This window comes from Macrotis lagotis, chromosome 4 (assembly GCF_037893015.1).
Source record: "Macrotis lagotis isolate mMagLag1 chromosome 4, bilby.v1.9.chrom.fasta, whole genome shotgun sequence".
Lineage (NCBI taxonomy): Eukaryota > Metazoa > Chordata > Mammalia > Peramelemorphia > Peramelidae > Macrotis > Macrotis lagotis.
Genome location: NC_133661.1, coordinates 30,829,017 through 30,850,720, shown reverse-complemented (window position 1 = coordinate 30,850,720; position 21,704 = coordinate 30,829,017). Strand labels below are relative to the sequence as shown.

Here is a 21,704-nt window from a genome sequence, read left to right as displayed (position 1 = left end):
AGAAAAATAGCTTTAAATTCTAAAGGGAAAATGGAGATGAAAAGGTAGAAGGAAAGAGAACCAAAGCTAGCAAGAGCCACCCCACTTTGAGTTCTGAATCTCTATCTGGGTACTACAAAGACATTTGGCATCCATTACAACTGAGAAGTGGACATGGAATGGACTGCCTCACATTCCTCCATGATTTACAGCAAAAATAAATGTAACCACACTACATACATGAAGCACCATTGGGGAAGTCATTCCAGTGGACCATGTCTTTGTCACCAAATCCTTTTTGAAAGAGTCATTGGGTGGTTGCGGAGGCCATGTCTTGGGCATAATGACTATTGAGATACACACATGTGCATACACACACACACACACACACACACAACACACAGTCTCCAGAATGGTATAAGTGCCTTACCTTGTGTCTTTTCAGAGCTCTGGTCAGGCTGCTCACCACATTTGTATCCTGAACTCCCCGAACCTTAAATTTCTTACTCCATGAAAGTAGGATTCCCTATAGGAAAGTGTCAGACTGGTAATTTCACACTTGAGTAACCTTTTAACAGAAACTCTCTTTTCTTCCTTGGACCCAGTGATCCTCCTTCTCCCACCCTTTTCAGAGATCTTTCCTTATTTTTACCCACTTTTAGGACTCTCTTCTGGAGGGTCATGGGGTAGTTCGATAAACGCAGAACTGGGAATTCAGAGCCTCCCCACCACCCCCAGCCTTACTCCCTCACTTCCTAGCAATGGAACCTGGGCTGAGCCTCATGTCTGTGTCATTCTGTTTCACTCTTTGTAAACTGGAGCACGTAAAGAGGATAAAACTGAGCCACTGCCCAAAAGTGGATGAATGACTTGGAGTCATTAAATTCTTAGTGTCCCGGGCAAATCTTTAAAAGAAGAAAATTGTCCTGAAGTGTTAAAACAAAAGGAAAAAGTAGAAATAGAAAAAGTTCACTGATCACCATCCAGGAGAATCTTAGGAGGAAAAGTGACAGGAATATCATGGCTAGATTCCAAAACCCTCAGGTTAAGGAAAAAATATTAAGAACAACAAGAAAAAACCAATTCAAATATGGCAGAACCACTATTGGAATGACATAAGACTTAGCAGCAGTTACTTTAAAAGACCGTAGGTTTGGGAATACACTATATTGAAGAGCAAAAGAGTTTCCAAGGAAATGACAAACTCTTCAACAGTTTCCTTGCCCAGGAATCCTTATGCCAAGGAAATTTCAGCTCTTCCCAATAATGCCTGCCCTGCCTGCCTCAGACCAAGGTCATTAGACTTCAAAGCCTGTCCTCCCCATTGTTCTGTTCTGTTCTGGTCCTTAGAAACAAAAAACAAAAATGGAATTCCACACAGGCCACACTTACCTCTTCTAACTTAGTCTGATGACATGGAAAAGAAAACGTCAGACCAAGAGGCAATTTCTTATGTTCTATATTCCGTGACTTCATGAAATCTGCCACACAGTCAGCTACGTAGTCAAAGAGCTGGAGGGAAGAGAAGGACAAGGGTTGTAAAGGCCAAGCAGGGCCAGCAGCAGGGCCTGTCACCCTCTTGCCGCCCCGACCCGTGTACCTCGGAACCATTGCCTTGGATGATCTCCTTAGGCGTTGGGTAGAACTGACTCTCCACTTGAACGTTCCGCTTGCCCTCTTCAGACACTTTAACTGTCAGGACACGAAACTTGGAGCCACCAAGGTCTAGGGCAAGGAACTCCCCCTTCTCTGAAAAGAGAAAAATTTCTTGGCTTGGAACTTATAGGTCCAGCAACTGCGTATTAACTGGGGAGGGGACAGAGAGAGGCTGGACCAGACAAACAGCAAGCTGGTCCATAGACACACCAGGAGTGAGGGTCTGAGGCAGGATTTAATCTCCTAACCTTCCCAATCCACCACATGACTGGTCTGAACCTCGATCTTTCCATCTATTCATTGGGGCTATAATAATATCAGTTGTCCCTCTCAGGGTTGTTCATGTAGGGGAATGCATGGGAAGTGATTTGCAAACCTGACAGTGGCATGTAAATGTTAGTCTTTGGGATTTGTTGGGAAGAACATGGAGTTAAGACCTTAGGGGCCATGGAGTCAGACCCCCTCACACCGTGGTGTAATGGAATAAGGAAGTCACTTCCCCACAGCCACACACATTCTAAGGGGCAGAGCTCAGATTTGGACCCAGATCTCTGACTTCTGCTTCTACTCTGTCCTCCAGTTGCCAATCATCACCAGCTCAGGGGGATCTAAAGGGCAGCAGGAAATGACACATGGGGTAATCATCCCCAGTGTTTCAAGGGGTGCTGAACACCTGGGATGGGGAAGATGGAAAAGACTGGTGCTTCCTTGTACAATTACTGCTGCTATCACTTCTCAAACATCCAGGGAGGCAATCATTGACTCAGCCCGAGGTTTCCCAGAAACCTCAGGCTGGGATCTGTCCAGCTAGAGTGACCCAGAGGGAGAAGGCTGGAGCCAAGAACCCTCCTGCCTCCACATAAAGGACCCTCAGTTTTGGCTCCAAATGAAGAATTCAAAGGAATGTTTATAGAAAGAACATCAGCCTGGGGGGTTGGAGGCTTGAGCTTGAATCCTGGTCTGACATGTCCTATCTGTGTGACCTTGAGCAAGTCACCTCCCCTCTCTAGGACTTTGTTTCCCCATTTGTAAAAGTTAGGACCTTATGGGGTGGCTAGGTGTCACAGTGGATAGAGCACCAGTCCTGTAGTCAGGAGTACCTGGGTTCAAATCTGACCTCAGACACTTAATAATTACCTAGCTGTGTGGCCTTGGGCAAGCCACTTAACCCCATTGCCTAGCAAAAAGCTAAAAAAAAAAAAAAAAAGGTAGGACCTTTAAGGGTCATCCCAGCCAGGACAGATGCTATTTTGAGGTTCCAGTCTGAGAAAGCACCCCCTTCTTCAGAGGGCCTTTCCCAAACTCTCTTTTTCCTTTGAACCTCAGTATATGGGGTATTACCTGAGATTTCACTAGTTTAGGTTTCTCCTGATGAGGGAATTTTCTCTATCAATGAAGCTTTAAGGGACCTGCCCAAGGTCACACACACACACACACACACACACACACACACACACACACACAGTAACTTGAATGCAGGTCTGAAGCTGGCTCTATCTCAGCAACACCATCTTGGGACCTTGCACAGGGCAGGTTTTTTGAATGAATAAAGTAATGAGTGAATGAATGAATTGTTAAAGTCCCTTGTAGCTTGGCCTGTGGTCTCTTGTGGCTCTGACATTCAACGATCCAAGGGAGCCTCCTATGATCTGAGGGTCAGATGATTAATTTCTTCACTGAATGGATGCAGACGCAGGAGAAGGATGACGCAGGTCCAGAATTCTGGCCAATTAGCTCAGAATGAGAGTTTGCTAATCAGTTCCCACAGTAGAGAAGGGAAATCAGAGTCACATGGAGAAGCAGGGCAGCTTGGGGGAAATTTCAGACTTTTTTTTTAAAGAAATTGCACATCAGATGCTGGTAAGACAGATTTTCTGATGCCTCCTCACCCTTGCAGGTTGCTGACTGAATAGTGCTGAAGAAGGGAATTCCAGGGGATCCCCAAGAGCAGAGCAGCAGCTGATCCCTTCCAGGACTGGCAAGGTGGGTCCCAGCCACCTCCATCTGCTGCCCTCAACACTTGCCATTACCTTTGCTCCCCAGCCTCCCTTGTGGGCTGATCCGTGGGGCAGGAGTGATGCAGCAGCAGCTCTGGAAGTCTGAAGGACATAGTCCTGGCCCCAGGATGACTCAGGGGATCAGAGATCAGTCTGGGCTTGGGGTGGGGATGTTGAGAATTTCCATAGTTTGGTCACGTCCATTTCTTTGGGTTTCCTCAGTTAGAGACAGGCTCTTTTTTTAATTTTTTTACAAGGTAATGGGGTTAAGTGACTTGCCTAAGGTCACACAACTAAGTATTAGGTGTCTGAGGCTTGATTTGAACTCAGGTCCTCCTGACTCCAGGGCCAGTGCTCTATCCACTGTGCCACCTAGCTGCCCCTGTGTGATTACTCTTAAAACTGAAAGGGACTTTAGTCCAGATGACTCATTTTACACATGGGGAAACTGAGGGACAAGTTGACTTGCCCAAGGTCACACAGGTAGTAAATGACAGGGCAGAAAACAGAACCCAATGCCTTTGACACCATGTGTCCTTTAAGCTTCTGTTCTGGGCTCTCTTCTCCCTTTACCTGTTTACTTGGTGATCTCATCAAGCTTCCACGGATGCAATCATCATCCCTGTGGTGAAGATTCTCAGATCTCCTGATCCAGGCCCAACCTCCCTCCTGATCTCCAGCCTTGAATCTCTACGTGCTTATTGGACATTTCAAACTGGATGTTCTGCAAACACCTCAAACTCAATTTGTCCCAAAGCAAACACATTATCTTTTCCCCAAATCCTCCCTCCTCCCAAACTTCACACCCTCCTCTCAGTCCCCCAGGTTTTCAACCTAGGAGTGATCCTGAACCCCTCAACATCTCCATATCCAATATGGTGCCAAAGACTGTTGGTTTCATCTTTGTAAATGTGACCCCTTCTGTCCTCTGATGTTGCCCCCATGCTGTCTGACTGTCACACACACACACACACACACACACACACACACACACACACACACCATTCCAGTGACTATCACCTCCAGGATCATATATAAAATCTTCCTTCCTAACCAGTGGACAGTGTCAACTCTGGAGTCAGGAGGACTTGAGTTCAAATCCAGTCTCAGACACACACTTCATACTTACTTAGCCGTGTGAACCCCATTCCCTGACCAAAGGGAAAAAAATCCTTCCTAACCCATCCCTTTTACTCCAAGTGCTTGGTGATTCAACACCAGCCTCCTGGCTATTTCTCTTACAAGACTCCAATTCATGACCTCAGGCAGTTTTCTTTGGTGGCTCCCCATTTCTAGAATGCTCTCCCTATTTATCTTGGGCTCCTGGCTTGCTCTAGGTCCCAGCTAAAATCCCCCTTCTACAGGAATGCTTTCCCTTAGTACCCTCTACTTTATCTTGTTTGTGCATTGTGTTTGCATGTTGTCTTTCCCATTAGACTGTGAGCTCCTTGGGGGCAGGGTCTGTCTTTTACTTTTCTTTGTATCCCCAGCCTTGGCACACAGTAGGTACTTAATAAATGCTCACTGACTGACATCACATCCCTGATCCTAGCCACCCATGGCCATCCGCTGCTTGCTCATAAACTAGAATATTGGAGTCCAAACACAATTGGTGAAATCCAAGGTGGTGATTTCAAATGCCTTTCACAGAGTGATACCTTTAATATTTCCAAAGATTCTTGGAATTTTAGAGTTTAAAGAAATCCTAATGATCATTGAGTTCAAACCCCTCGTGCGTCTCCTGGGGGAGGCTTCCCTGGGAGGAGGCTACATGGACACAGGTTCCCAACTCACTCAGAACCCACCTGACGAGGGTCGTTCTCAAGAGCTTCAGGGGCAAGATCTCTTCTACACCCCCTAGACAGTTTTTGTGTCTTTGATCCCATCAATAAAAGAAACTCCCTGGGGGCCCATCTTCCAGCAGCCTGCATGGACATGGGCTCTATCATTTACAGCCTTAGCAAGCTGTGGGGGTATTGGAGGGAAAGGAACTTACCAGACCTTTTTGACCTACAAGTCATTGATAACTGAGATTAAATCAAATCATATTCTTCCTTAGACACATTATTCTGAGCAATTTTTGGGTAACTCATTTAACTTCTTTATGCCTCAGTTTCCCCAACTGTAAAATGGGGGTAATAACAGCCCTCCCATGACTGCCATGAATATTGTCAAGTTTTTTTGCAACCCTTAAAGCACTCTATAAATGCTAGATTTTATCATCATCATCATCACCTTTGTACTTCAGTTTTATCCTTTGTAAATAATTATCAACTTAAAATGAGAAGAGCAGGCTGGTTGTAGCCAGCCCTTGCAATTTGCTAAGTAACAAGAATCGACAGCATGCCACACAAAGCTGATGGGATCTGGAACCCTGACCTTGGGTCAGTCAGGTCACCACCTCTAGATCTCAGTTTCTTGATCTGTACAATGAGAGACTTTGCTAAAATGATCCCTAAGATCATCTGCAAGCACTAAATCCCACAAAACTCAAAAGCAAATTGTCAGCAAGTGGATGGGGTCATCAACATACTTTCCTTGTACACCTACCATTGCCCAGCCTGGCAATCCAGAGTGAAAATTCAGGCCTTGGGTTGGACCTGAAGGAGCTCTGCAGACCAGATCTCCCCAGAGGCTCTTGGTAACCACTCACCTGACCCGTCTGGGATGGCCCTGACAAAAGTGGGCAGCATCTTTACACACGCTGTAGGATTGGTGTCCTTCCCCAGGCCTTTCTCCATCTCAGCTTGGAAACGGGTCATGATGTCCAACAGGGTGTCATCTGAGAGCCGCATGTGATACAGAAACCTGTCCACCTGCAACGGACACCAAGGATGACTGCCCACCCATGACCCCAAGAAGCCCTCAGGCCCCTCACCCGATTCCCACCCCTACCAGCTCCTTTGCCATTTTACGATGATAACCAGACAGCCCCTTTCCAAACATCAGTTCCCTCATCCCTCATCTCCAAAAGGACTGAATGACCTCTGGACTCCCTCCTAGCTCAAGGGATGTGGCCTTATCTTATCATTATTGGGACAGGCTTGAACTTGAAGTCCAGCTTCAGGCCTAACTCTATAGTCCTTGGACAAGACCCTTCACCTCTGCCTACCTCAGTTTCCTCATCTGTAAATGAGGATAATAATAGCACCCGCCTTTTAGGATTGTGAGGATTAAATGAGACATTCATGAGACATTTTGCCAACCTCAGTGTGTCAGAAATGTTGACCGTTGTGATCATCCTATTAATTATCCCCTAATCTTGTCCTGACTCCCTCATAGCATAATTGTAAGAGAAACAGAAATGAGCTCTCTTAAAGCTCTGGAGGGACTTTCAGGGTTTATTATTAATATTCACTTTAGTTCAGCTGGGCACAATAAGAAGGGTTCAGATCCTTAAAGGTGAAGAGGCATGGAGTTTTCCTTAGGTTTCAAGGAACAGGCTGTGACCATGTCGTTATTACTTGGCAAAGGATTACCAAATCCTTCTGAGTATGTTTTTTATACATTTTTTTTTATTTTTAGGGTTTTTTTGCAAGGGTTAAGTGACTTGCCCAAGGTCACATAACTGGGTAATTATTAAGTGTCTGAGGTCAAATTTGAACTCAGGTCCTCCTGACTCCGGGGCTGGTTCTTTTTGGGTATGTTGATGACTAATTAGCTGGTGGCAGATTGTCCAGCCACCCTGAGCCCGGGTGATGCTTCCCCAGAAATCATCAGAGAGCACCACTAGGCTCACAGAGACACCACTAGCCAGAGCAGAACTAGGCTCATCCTTACCAATGTCCCTGGACAGTGACCAACGTGGAACCTCGAGTAGAGTCCAGCTAGCCAGGATCTGCCTGAATCTTGTGATTCCTTTGATTTTCCTCAGTAGGGTTCCTGAATTGGCTTACCTGTGCACATACTGCTCCAATATAATAGACTATATTAATTTAATAGAATATAAGCTTCTTGAGGGCAGGGACTGTTCCAATCTCTGTCTATGTAAGCAACCCCTGTCTCCAGCACAATGTTTTATACTCAGCAGGTGCTTAATAAATGCTATTGAATGAATGAAACCTTTTTCTCACCTCCCCCACCCCCATCTCAGCCGATATGTCTCGAAGGACAAACACGGTGGGATCTCATGGAGCTGCCCCTTACAAAGGCTGCGTTGTGGTATGTGAACAATCCACTGGAGCTCTGGGACAGTAGAAACTGTTTCATTCTTTGATATCCTGGTCTGGCACATAGTAGGCACTTACCAAGACCTTGTTAATTGTCTTGCCTTGGAGTCAGGAAGACCTGAATTCTAATCCTGCCTCTGACCTTGTCAAACGATTGTGACCTCAGAGCAGTCATTTTTCCCCTTTCCTCACCTGAAAAATGGGATATTAATAACACCTAACTCTCTAGATTGTTGTGGGGCTTAAATGAAAAAGATTGCAAAGTGCTGTCTAGTTTGCCAAACACGATGTACAAATCATTTATAATCAGAGCTAGATGAGTTAGAAAGGACCTGAATTCAGATCCTTCTAGGTGACCCTGGGCAAGTCACTTCACCCTGTTTGCCTCAGTTTCCTCATCTTTAAAATGAACTGGAGAAGGAAATGGCAAACCCTCCAGTATCTCTGCCAAGAAAACCCCAAATGGGACCACAGAGCGTCAGACATGACTAATCAATTAAGCAACAATAATCAAACATAAGGAAAGCTGAGGGTTGTGCTTCAAACACAAATAGGCAAGATTTCTGCAACCATTTAATGAATGAACATGTAGGGAAAGTTTTTAATGAGGTGCTTACTATGAACGAAGCAACGTGCTAAGCCATGGATTATACTGGGGTGTGGACTGTGGGGCAAAAATGATGGCATTGTCTCTAAGAATGCCAGGCCTGCTTCTGGCCTGACTCATGAGACACGAGACTGAAGAAGAAAGCCCAAATGAAATGCAAATTGGCAGGTCCCACAATAAGCCTGGGAACAGCACGGCTGGGCCCCCACAGAGCAGAGTCCGGCCAACCCACCCTCTGGCCTGGACAGACAGGAAACTGGCCAAAAATGGTAGCCCCAAAGGGACAAGAGAGACCGTGTTGAATTTTAAAGAGAAATGGCCACTGTGACTGGGGACGCAGGGTGAGGAAGCCATGGATGCTTTCAAGTTCACAGAGGCCAAAGAAACACCACCAAGAATCATAGCTTTCAGGGGCAGTGGGCGCTGGATTCTATAGCTAGCTGGCCAGGAAGTCCCCCTAGAAGACAAGGAGGTGACTTTGTCCGCGTCATCTTGCCTTCTAACGGGTGTGTGTCTCTCTCATCTTTGACCTCCCGGGGGAGAGGACAAGGTGGGCTTCTTAGGCAGGGATGCACCATCCCAAGACCTGTCAAGCTGGCTCAACCAGAATGTTTTATGCTTTGGGGCCATGGATGGCTTCAGTGGACTATATAAGCTTACAAAACCTTTCTCAGTCATGATGTTTTAAAATAATTAAAGAAATTACAACACTAAAGGAAAACTATAAAAATACAATTAGAAATTAGGGAAAATGAAGATGGTATTTTCTTTTATGTCTTTACATTTTTACTCCCTCCCTCCCCATCTATCCATGGTCCCTAGTTTACAACTTGCTGTCTTCAGAACAGTCCACCAAATGTCCTTTAACAGAGTTAGAAACACAGAATTTTTAGAGGTAGAAGGAACCTTTAAAGATTATTTTATCTTCCTTTCCTCCATTTCACAGCTAAAACTACACACGGGCTCACAGAGGTCCCCAGGTCACCCAGGTATGAAATAGCTGAAGCAGGATTGGAATCCAAGTCCTGACTCCAGATGCAGTATAGGTACTCCTCACTGGGCAGGATTTGAACCCAGGTCTTTTTGACTTATTATCATTACTGCTATTACACTACTACCACCACCACCACCACCACCACCACTACTACTACTACTACTACTACTACTACTACAATTACAATTACTACTAGCATTCTGTCCACGAGTCTCGGTTTTCTCATCTGTAATGTGGGAATCATCACTGTGATCCCCATCCCCTCATAGGGAGACCTGATTCATAGTCATACCAGCTTCTAATAGGCTCAGAGCTAGAAAGGTCCAAAGAAGGCATCTCATCATTTTACAAGTGAGGACACTGAATCCTGGAGCAGTTGAGTGATTCAGGGTCACAGGATCTGAATCTGAGTAGAGCTGATTCCAGGTCCAGTGTTTTATTTCTTACACCCCAGTAACTTTTCCCTTCATTGGACTGTAAATGTCTAATAAAGGTTTGTTAACTTGACAGGGCTAGGCTTGACAGACACCTAGAAGGGACATGTGGATGCAGAGAAATTGGGATACCCAGCCCATGGAGTCCTATCACCAAGTAAAATGGTGTCTCTGGCAAATGGGATAGGCCTCCCCTGGTTAAGGCAAAAGGTCCTAATGGACCCCCATTGGCTCTAGGGCTAGAGGGAACTTCAGAAACCTTTGAACCCAGTTCTCTCACTCTATAGAGAAAGAAATGGGTCCAAGAAGTGACCTATCCAAGGTCACACAATAACTCGGAAGAGTCAGAATTCAAACCCAAGACCTATAATTCTAAATTCAACAGCTTTCCCACTGAGTCCCAATGCTAGTGAAGAATCATACCATGGAGCAAATTAATATAATTAGAGTATCTAAGCCCTGAGGGAGCAGAGGATTCATTCTTATGCAGTGAAGGAATGTTCTAGCCATTCAATAGCCAACAGAAGACCCCAAGAACCTAATAAATATAAACAAAATCTGACCTGTTTGATATAAATAGGTTTATATTTATACAAATATGTAAATACATATGCATTTATATTTATATAAAATGGTTCAGATTTTATCATTTGTCAGCTTATCAAATTTTATTATTATTTTTAAAATTCCATTAGCCATATCTTAGTTGATCTCCATTTGTCTTTGCTCCAACCATCTTTTTTCTTTTGATATTAAATGCTTCAAGAGCACAGTTTCTTACATCTACATATCAAGTGCCAAACACAGGCATTGGTTATTAATAAATAAGGTTCCTAAGGGTCATGGGACTTTTACCACCTGCAAAGCAGAGACACAGGATCCAAAGCAGGCAGGGGCCTTGGCAGCCACCCAGACCATCTCAATGGCTCTGTATGTGTATGGACCAGACACAACAACTGGCAGCTTGGTGGAACCTTGGGAGAGGAAAGCCTTCACCACCCAGATGGATGCTCAGCAAAGGAACCTGATTTTCCTTCCCAAAAACCTGGATGAGAAGACAGTATACCCTTCTAGGAAGGCCCAATTTGACCTGGATTTGGCAGATCAGGTGATTGAGAACCATAGATTTAGAAGTGAAAGGCTCAGAGGCGATCCTCCCTATTTTATAGATCAGGAGGCTGAGGTGGAACGATAGGTGACTTGCCCAGAGTCACACAGTTAATTTGGGTCTGATGCGGAATTTGAACTAACTTGGCTGCCTCAAAGCTAGAAGAGACCTTTGGGATCTTCAACAGAATCCCCAACTTCTTCAGGGCTCAGCTCAGGATCAGCCCCTCCTAACCTGATCCCTCCCTATTTCTTCTGCCTTTCCCCCAGGAATTACTTTGTTCTTATCTGTGTATGTGTTCCCCCAATAAAATGTAAGCTGCTTCATTGTTTGTCTTTGCATATCTGGCCCCTGGCACACTTCTTAACACACAGTCTCATAGTTAGAGAACGGGCAGGGATCTCAGAAGCCATTCGGCTGAACCCTTTCAATGAACAGATAAGGAAACTGAGGCCCAGAGAGGGACTCAAGGGTCATACAGACAGAAACTGTCATTGTAGGGTATTTAGAATTTGTTTGCTGGCTTGTTCAAGACCCCCATTTTACAGATACTGAAACTGAGCTTGAGAGAAGGGTCACACAAAAAACTAATGGCAGGGGGGTGGGATAGGGTTTCTTCAGAAAAATCAATAAAATGATTTTTCTAATAAAATATCACAAAAATAGTAATCATGAGCAAATAAGCTCCTTCTGGTCAAAAGACCTGGTTTCAAATGTCATATTACTTTTGTGATCTTAAGCAAGTTACCTAAACTTCTGGAGCCTCAGCTTCCCCCTTGTAAAATGAGAGCCTCAATAGTGAAGGTAGCCAGGTCCCCTTCCAGTCTGAGATCCCACGAATCAAAGAGGAGAGGAGAGGAGAGAAGGACTATGATCTGATCCTAATACTTAGACCTAGGAGATCATAGATCCATCCATTCAAGTAGCTTAAGTCACTGATAAATCACTCCTCTTGGGAGACCGCCCCCCCAAAGTTGAGATTTCTTCACATGGACTCTTAGCTCTCCTGGTCTTTCCCCCAAGCATCCTCCCCATCCCCAGTCCCTCTCCCCTTCCAGCTTCCCCCTCACTGACCTTCTTAATCTGATCTTCTTTCAATTTGGTGAAATAAAAAGCCAGTAGGTGTACAGCAAACATTTTCCTTGGAGAGCCGGGCTGACCCGGAGGCACGGTTCTTCCCAGAGAATGGCAGCAGTGTTTCCTTCCAACAGATCAGCTCCGACCTCCTGCTTGCTCACGGTCCTGTTCCCTTTCCAGCGAAGTCTTTCAGGCGAGCAGACTATCTCCAACTGGTTCAATGATTAAACTTTACCTTGATCTCCCTCCTCTCTGCCCTCCCTCCCATGACACTTTCTCTATTGTTTAAAGGGAAGACTCTGGCAGGTCATCAAGGGACAAGGGAAACAGTGTGTGTGTGTGTGTGTGTGTGTGTGTGTGTGTGTGTTGGGGGATGAGGGAATGACCTGCTGATGGACCATTTTAGATGGTTTTTTCCTCCAATCATTAAAATTAATTGCTATACGAGGCTCTCTTTGCCAGCTCTTGGTCAAAAACTTCCACTGAAGAAGGCAGGACTTAAATGAATTAAAGGAGTCGGAGCTGGTGAGGACAGAGAGATGAGTAGGTTTCTAGCCTTGTGAGGAACTCTCATCAGCACTAGGAAGGACCTGGAGTCCTCTGGACCAGGGGTTCTTCATCATCTTGTGTCTTGGACATCTCTGGTAGTCTGAGGTGTCCATGGATTCCTTCTTAGAGTCACTTTTTTTAAATGTATGAAATAAATCACAGAGGATTACAATGGAAACTCTTAGATTAAACTACTACTAAAAAATTACCTATACATCTGAGAATATCTATGCTAACTTTCTGGTGGCAAAGAATTAAAAATTGAAGGTCATGCTAATCACCTGGAGAAAGTTGTAGTATAGGATTGTGATGGAATACCATTGTGCTATAAGGATGGTTTCAGAAAATCCTGGGAAGACTTAGATGAACTCATACAACACACAATAAACAGAACCAGAACACTATACAAAATAACAGCAATATTGAATAATGAGCAGCAACACCATGACCCTAAGCGATTCCAAAGGATTCATGATAAAAAATGCTAACCACCTCCAGAGAAAGAACTGATAGAGTATGAAATGCAGATCATTTTAACTTTATTTTTCTTCCCTTTTTGGGCTTGTATTTTCTTTTGCAATGGCTAATATGGAAATATATTTTGCATCATCGCACATTAGTGATCTATGTTCAATTGTTACTTTCTCAAGTAGAGGGGGAGAGGAAAAGGGAAGGGAGAGAATTTAGAATTTAAATTTTTTTAAATGTTAAAAATTTTACATATAATTGGGAAAAAATAGTCAAAAAAGTTTAAAAACAAGCTGAAAGATCCCAGGTCAAGAACCCAAGCTTAAATCCAACTATTTTTTTTACAAGGAACAACACTGAGGCCCAGAGAGGTAGAATGTGACCCAGGGACCACGCAGGCAGCAAGAAGTAAAGGCAGGATTCCATCCAAAGTCTGGACTCCATCTACTCTACCTCCTCGTAACCAGGTTTTTCCAAAGTCTGGCCAATTATATTGAAAACAAAAGAAAGGAGGCCTTGAACCTTCTTAGTGGGCTCATCCAATCAGTTAGGAGGCACCTTATAGGGTGACCAGAAAGCATCCATAGAGATCCCCAATACTGTTAGCTCAGAGATAAGTCTTTATAACCACAAACAGCAACAGGAAATACAGAGATGAAAAAGAAAGGACAATACCGGGGAGACAGATTGGAAATAGGGCGAGGCAAGGAGTCCAGAACTCAAAGTACAAAAGATACATCGATTTATTGGGGGAGGGGGGTGTGAGGCGGAGAATGAAACAGAGAGAGAGAGAGAGAGAGACAGAGACAGAGAGACAGAGAGAGAGAGACAGAGACAGAGAGACAGAGAGACAGAGACAGAGAGACAGAGAGACAGAGACAGAGAGAGACAGAGACAGAGACAGAGAGACAGAGACAGAGACAGAGAGACAGAGAGAGAGAGAGACAGAGAGAGAGAGAGAGACAGAGAGACAGAAAGAGAAAGAGACAGAGATACAGAGAGAGAGAGACAGAGAGAGAGAGAGAGACAGAGAGACAGAAAGAGAAAGAGACAGAGATACAGAGAGAGAGAGACAGAGAGAGAGAGAGAGACAGAGAGACAGAAAGAGAGTGGGGAGAGGGGGGAAGGAGAGAGAGAGGGCTTATAAAACCCCTTTTTCATATAATCAACGGTTGCACAATGTAAACAAACTTTAAAATATACACATATGATCACTTTAGCATGCAACAGTGGCTAGAGCATTAGACTTGAGGTCAGGAAGATCTGGGTTCATAGCTTACCTCAGACATTGGCTAGCTTTTTGATTAAGACCCTTAACCTCTGTGAGCCTCAGGTTCCTCATCTGTAAAATGGGGCTAATATTGCTTACAATAATGCAGGGTATCCCAATCTTAGTGTTGTTTGAGACTTAAGAGCTTATGTGTGGGGCGGCTAGGTGGCACAGTAAATAGAGCACCGGCCCTGGAGTCAGGAGTCCCTGAGTTCAAATCCGGCCTCAGACACTTTAATAATGACCTAGCTGTGTGGCCTTGGACAAGCCACTTAACTCCATTGCCTTGCCAAAAAAAAAAAAAAGAGTTTATGTGTGAGGAGGGGCTGCTAGGTGGCCCAGCACCTGTCCTCGAGTCAGGAGTACCTGAGTTCTAATCTAATTTCAAACATTTAATAATTACCTAGCTATGTGACCTTGGGCAAGTCACTTAATTAACCCCATTACCTTGCAAAAAAATTTTTTTTTAAAAAGAGCTTATATGTGATGTGTTCTACAAAGCTTAATATGTTGCTATAGAGATGTCATCCATTATGTCTCTTATTGCAAAACACCATCACTAGAGAGGGGGCAAGTAGGGTACAACGAATAGATAAAAGCTGCCTCAAAGTCAGGAAGACCATGATTCATTTCCTAATTCTGATATATATTAGTCATGACTTTTCAGAGTGCCCTTGGTTCCTTCTAAGAATATCAATCTCCCGGTCTCAGACACTTAATAATTACCTAGCTGTGTGGCCTTGAGCAAGCCACTTAACCCCATTTGGCTTGCAAAAAAAAAAAAAAAGAATATCAATCTCTATTTGTAGATTGTTTTATGTTCTGGACCCCCATGGCAATGGCTGGTGAAGCCTGGGGCCCCCTTCTCAGTATTATGTTTTCAAATACCTAGGCATAGGCTTAGAAAGGAAGTCAATTAAATTGAGTGCATTATCAAAATCTTTTTTTAAAAAAATCCACAGACCCTTAGGTGAAGAATTCCTGTTTTTAAAGGAAGTTTCTAAAGAAAGGTTCACTAACACCAATAAAATGCAATGTCTTCCCTTCCCTCCCATCCTTCAATTCCATCTAGTGAGACTACAATCTAATTTCTTTAAATATTTTATTTTTCATTTTTTTAAAATTTTGAATTCCAAGTTCCTTCCTTCTCTCCCCTTCCCCTTCAAGAAGGTAAGCAATTTGACATAGATTATACATGTGTGCAGTCTTGCAAAACATATATTTGTCATGTAAACTAAAAAAGAATCCAAACAAAAAACAAGAAAAATTGATTTTTAAAAAATTATGTTTTGCACTGACTCATTGCAGATGGTATACCTGGAGAATCCCAAAAAGTCATCTAAAAAACTACTAGAAATAATTAGCAACTTAAGCAAAGTTGCAGGATATAAAATAAACCTTCATAAATCCTCAACATTTCTATATATGACTAGCAAGATACAGCAGAAAGAGCTAGAAAGAGAAATTCCATTCAAAGTAACCTCATACAAGATAAAATACCTGGAAGCCTATCTGCCAAGGCAGACTCAGAAACTTCTTGAAAACAATTATAAAACTCTTCTCACACAAATAAAATCAGATTTAAATACCTAGCCAAACATCAACTGTTCATGGATCAGTTGAGCTAATAAAAATGACAATTCTACCCAAACTAAACTAACCTGTTTAGTGCCCCACCAATCAAAATTCCAAAAAATTACTTTAATGAGTTAGAGAAAGTTGTAAATAAATTCATATGGAGAAATAAAAACTCAAGAATTTCCAGGGATTCAATGAAAAAAATGTGCAGCAGAAGGGGGCTTAGCCCTACCTGATCTAAAATTATACTATAAAGCATCGGTCCTCAAAACTGTCTGGTATTGGCTAAGAAATAGAGTCATGGATCAGTGGAATAGACTAGGTGCAATAGCAGGAAACAATTATAGTAATCTGCTGTTTGATAAACCCAAAGAGTCCAGCTATTGGGATAAAAACTCTCTTAGATAAAAACTCCTGGGAAAATTGGAAGGTGGTATGGAAGAAACTTATATTAGACCAACACCTCACACCCTATACCAAGATAAGATCCAAATGGATACAGGATTTAGACATGAAAAGCAATACTATAAGCAAACTAGGAGATCAAGAAATAGTTTACCTATCAGCTCTATGGAAAGGGAAACAGATGACCAAGGAAGAGGTGGAGAGCATAACTAAAAACAAACTAGATAATTTTGATTACAGTAAATTAAAAAGCTTTTGCACAGACAAAACCACTGTAACCAAGATCAAAAGAAATGTAGTAAATTGGCAAACAAGTTTTGCAATAGTATTTCTGACAAAGGACTCATTTCTAAAATAAACAGAGAACTGAGTCAAATTTTCAAAAAAACAAGCCATTCCCCAATTAACAAATGATCAAAGGATATGCAAAGGCAATTTACAGCTGAGGAAATCAAAGCAATGCATAGTCATATGAAAAATTGCTCCAAATCATTACTTATTAGAGAAATGCAAATTAAAGCTTCTCTGAGATAGCACCCCACACCCCTCACACTGGCCAATATGACCAGAAAGGACGATCATTGTTGGAAGGGATGTGGGAAATCTGGGACAGTAATACATTGTTGGTGGAACTGTGAACTCACCCAACCTTTCTGGAGAGTGATTTGGGATTATGCCCAGAGAGTAACAAAAATGTGCATACCCTTTGATGCAGCAATACCGCTATTAGGTCTATACCCTGAAGAGATTATGAAAAGGGGTAAAAAACATCACTTGTACAGAAATATTTATAGCAGCCCTGTTTGTGGTGGCAAAGAATTGGACATTAAGTGAATGTCCTTCAATTGGGGAATGGCTTAGCAAACTGTGGTATATGTATGTCATGGAACACTATTGTTCTATCAGAAACCAGGAGGGATGGGAATTCAGGGAAGCCTGGAGGGATTTGCATGAACTGATGCTGAGCAAGATGAGATGAACCAGAAAAACACTGTACACCCTATCAGCAACATGGGGATGATGGTTTGACCTTGATGGACTTGTTCGTTCCATCAGTGCAACAACCAGGGACAATTGTGGGGTATCTGCAATGGAGAATATCATCTGTATCCAGAGAAACAATTATGTACTTTGAAAAAAGACCAAAGACTATTAACTTCAAGTTAGAAAAAAAAAAAGCCATTATCTTATTATGTAATTTTACTATCACATACTTTATTTTTCTTCCTTTTAAGGATATGATTTCTCTCTCATCACATTCAATTGAGATCAATGTATAACATGGAACCAATGAAAAGACTTACAGACTCCTGTAGGGGAGTGGCAGGGAAGGAAGCAAGAATGGGGGGAAAAAATAAAACAAAATCTTTCTAAAAAAATTATGTTGGGGCAGCTAGGGATAGAGCAACAGCCCTGGAGTCAGGAGGACCTGAGTTCAAATCCGGCCTCAGATACTTAATAATTGCCTAGCTGTGTGACCTTGGGCAAGTCACTTAACCCCACTGCTTTAAATAAATTAAATTTTTTTAAAAAAATTATGTTTTGATCTCATCGAGACATGCTCAGTTTTTCCCCTCTGGGGATGGATGGCATTTTTCATCATTAAATCCTTCAGAGCTATTTTGGATAATCATCCTGCTCAGAGTCGTTAAGTCATTGTACCATATTGCTACGACTATATTCAATGTTCTCCTGGTTCTACTCACTTTAAATCATTTCATGTCTTTTGGGGTTTTTCTGAAAGCATCCTGCTCATCATTTCTTATAGCACAATAGTAATTACATAACTTGTTAAGCTCTTCTCCAATGCATAGGCATCCCCTCAGTTTCCAATTCTTTACCACCACAAAACAGCTACTATAAATATTTTTGTTCATAAGGGTCATTTTCCTTTGTTTTGTTAATCCCTTTGGAATACAGATCTAATAGTAAATATTGCTGAATCCAAGGGTAGCCCTTTGGGCATAGTTCCAAATTACTCTCCAGAATAGTTGGATCACTTCACAATTCTACCAACAGTGTATTAGTGTCTCCATTTTTTCCATATTTCCTCCAGCAATTGTCATTATCCTCTTTTGTCATATTAACCAATATTATTGGTATAAGACAGTACCTCAGAGTTGATTTAATTTGCAATTCTCTAATCAATAATGATTACACCATTTTTTATATGACTATAAATGGCTTTGATCTCTTCATCTGAAAACTACCTGCTCATATTTACCATTTAGTGAAGAATAACTTGTATTCTTATAATTTTGACTTAGTTCTTTCTCTCTCTCTCTCTATATATATATATATATATATATATTTGAGAGATAAGGCCTTTAACAGAGAAATTTGCTGTAAAAACAAATCTCCAGTTTCTACTTTCCTTCTAATATTGGCTGTATTAGCTTCATTTGTGTAAAAAAATTTTAACAATCAAAATTATCCATCTTACATCCTGTCATGCTCTCTATCATTTGTTTGGTCAAAAATTCTTTCCTTATTCATAAATCTGACAGCTAAATTATTCCATGCCCCCCCCCAGGCTAACTCCAAGTCAATTTGTTTATGGTATCACCCTTTGTTTCTAATTCATAAGCATTGGCGTGAGATATTGATCTATATCCAATTCTCCCAACAGCAGCAAATTTTTTTCAATTTTTTTGCCTCTAAAGTTTGAATTTTTGCATTTTCCAAATATCAGATTACTAGTCATTTCTTACTTTGTATTGTGTATCTAATCTATTCTACTGATCCAATACTCTTTCTTAGTCAGTTCCAGATTGTCTGAATGATTATGACTTGGTGACAGTTTGAGATCTAGGGAGCTAGGTCATTTTCCTTCACTTATATCAATTCCCTTGATACTTTTGACTTAATTCTTCCAGATGAATTGATTTTTTTTTACCTCTTTAAAATAATTTTTGGGAGTCTGATTGGCATGGCACCAAATAAATACATTAATTTAGGTAGAGTTTTAATTTGTCTGTTTTGCTGCTCCAGAATTCATTTTGAGGCGGCATTGTTTTAAAGGTTTTTTGTTTGTTTGTTTTTAGGTTTTTGCAAGGCAAACGGGGTTAAGTGGCTTGCCCAAGACCACACAGCTAGGTAATTATTAAGTGTCTGAGGCCGGATTTGAACCCAGGTACTCCTGACTCCAAGGCCGGTGCTTTATCCACTACACCACCTAGCTGCCCCTGTTTTAAAGTTTTAAAGGGGAATTTGGAAGAGGTCAGGTGAGTCACTGCCTTTATTCCACCATCTTGGCCTTGCTCTTTTCCTGTATTTTTATAACCCCCATTTCAATAAATAGGGTGATTCTCAACTCCCATTGGAATCATACAAACATTGCTTTGGAGTCAGAGAACATGGTTCGAATCTCCCCTCCCAGGATGACTGCTTCAGGTCACTTTATGTTGCCAGGCTATTTGCTCCATTGTAAAATGAGAGGATTCAACTAGAAGGCTCTAGAGCTGATTCTAATGTAAACTTCTCGAGGGCAGGCCATGTTTTGTCCTGTATCCTCAGCATCAGACACAGGGTATGAGGAGGCGTTTTCTGCGATTGCTTTTTAAGGGCCTGGTATGGTGCCGGAGGAGAAACATTGGTGGATGAGTCCCTTGGGGTCAAGAGGACCAGAAGCCGTAGCTCCTCCCAAGGAAGAGGGGTGAGAGAGGGAACAAGCAAGCATTAAGCACCAATCATATGTATAGTTAAGCAAAATAAATTTTCACATTGCACAAATTAAAAAGAAGTCTTAATCTGCACTGAATCCTTCACTTCTCTTGGGAAGTAGCAACATATTTCACATTTAATCCTCTAGAATTATGATTAGTTAATGTTGACCAGAGTTCTTCAGTCTTGCAGTTATTTGTTCTTACATTGTTGTCCCTTTTATAACAATTGTTCCCCTGGTTTTGCTGTCTTCCCTCTGCATCAGTTCTTGCAAGTCTTCCTGCATTTCTCTGAAACCAGTCACTTCAATATGTCTTTTTTCTTTTTTTTAATGCAGTCAGAAGTGACTTGTCCAAGGTCATAGATATTGTCTGAAACTAAATTTGAACCCAGGCCTCTCCAGGGCCAGTTGCTCTATCTACTGTGCCACCTAGCTGTGCCTTTTCTTACCGCACAAAATTCTATTAATTCCCTCATTTTACGGTTGAGGAAACAAAAAGTCCAAGTGATCTGCCTAAGATCAAATACAGAGTATACAGAGCTGAGGTTTGATTCCTAGTCTCCAGACTCCAAATCTCATGTTATTTCCACAGCACCACATGCCCAATACCTGGGATCATTTTCCTACCATTCTCCCTCACCAAGAACCCATGTTTAGGTATCAGAGTAAGCTGAAAGGGCCAAGAAATTCACTCTAGTAAGATTTAGTCACTTCATAATATAGTGAGACATAAAGAGGTACTGCATCAGGGCTGGATCTGGAGTTGGGGAGCCCTGGATTCAAATCCTACCTCTTTAGCACACACTACATTCTAGCTAGCTAGCAAGTAATTCAACTTCTGGATTTTGGCTTCCTCCTCTGAAAAGTAGATACTTCACGTTTGTAGCCCCGACCGACTTCAGAGTAACTGTTAGGAGAATGTAAGTAAACTGCTTTGCAAACCTTGTATCCTATAAATATCTATTTAGAAAAAGAGCCCTGCTCCATTATGAAGCCACAGAATGGATCTGTCCTTTCCCTGGAAATGCAGTGACAGCTCAAGGACTTCTTTAGAACATTCAGCCTCCTTTCTGAAGCAAAGCTACTTGGAATTCCTATCTCTTGTCCAATATTACAGGAGCCATGAAATGTTCCCCAAATTGCAGGGCACCCCACTTGTATCTGAAGAGAAAGAAAACAAGCTCCCATGAGAGTCTGCTTAGAAACTTCCAAAGTTTTCCCAGTCGTTACCATGGTGTCACTAAGGGAACAGGCATCAAATTGAGCAGAAATGTTCATCTCAGTACGTTCCCAAAGGCTTCTTGGCAGGGTGTCTCATGGCAGACCCAGTCCTAACCCAAGAGCTGCGCATGAATGCTTAGCCAGCGGCCAGAGCTCCCATCTTGCTCATTTCCAGTTAGACATTCCGGAAAGTTGATTGATGAACAGTCTGATGCACATAAAAAATGCTCCATGGCCTGGCATCTTTCTGTGCACATTGAGTTCAATCAAATTCAATTTTACCAAAATTCTGACATGGGAAGATCTAAGTATAACTATGAAAAATATAGATTTCAGGAACGACGAATTCAAATGGGAAGTAAACTAAGTCAGAAAAATCTCCATCGTGATGACAACATAATAGGAAGGAACTAAATAATGATTAAACCTGAATGTTGTAATATTGTAATGACCAAACTTGGCTAAAGATAAGATCCCTTCCCTGTGCTCCTTTGCAGAGGGTCAATGACTGGAAGATTGCATATGATG

At 42.2% G+C, this 21,704-nt stretch overlaps 1 protein-coding gene across 1 annotated transcript in view; it reads right to left on the bottom strand.

The window, feature by feature from the left end:
* Positions 1 to 6,437, bottom strand: part of HKDC1 (hexokinase domain containing 1) — a 33,200-nt gene extending 26,763 nt beyond the window's left edge. The window contains exons 1-4 of the mRNA XM_074232425.1: positions 6,286 to 6,437; positions 1,580 to 1,728; positions 1,372 to 1,491; positions 410 to 505 (exon numbers count right to left, since the gene is read on the bottom strand). Coding sequence (XP_074088526.1) covers positions 410 to 505; positions 1,372 to 1,491; positions 1,580 to 1,728; positions 6,286 to 6,427 — 507 coding nt within the window. The 5' untranslated portion in view covers positions 6,428 to 6,437. The remainder of the gene's footprint in view (positions 1 to 409; positions 506 to 1,371; positions 1,492 to 1,579; positions 1,729 to 6,285) is intronic.
* Between the last annotated feature and the right edge of the window lie 15,267 nt (positions 6,438 to 21,704).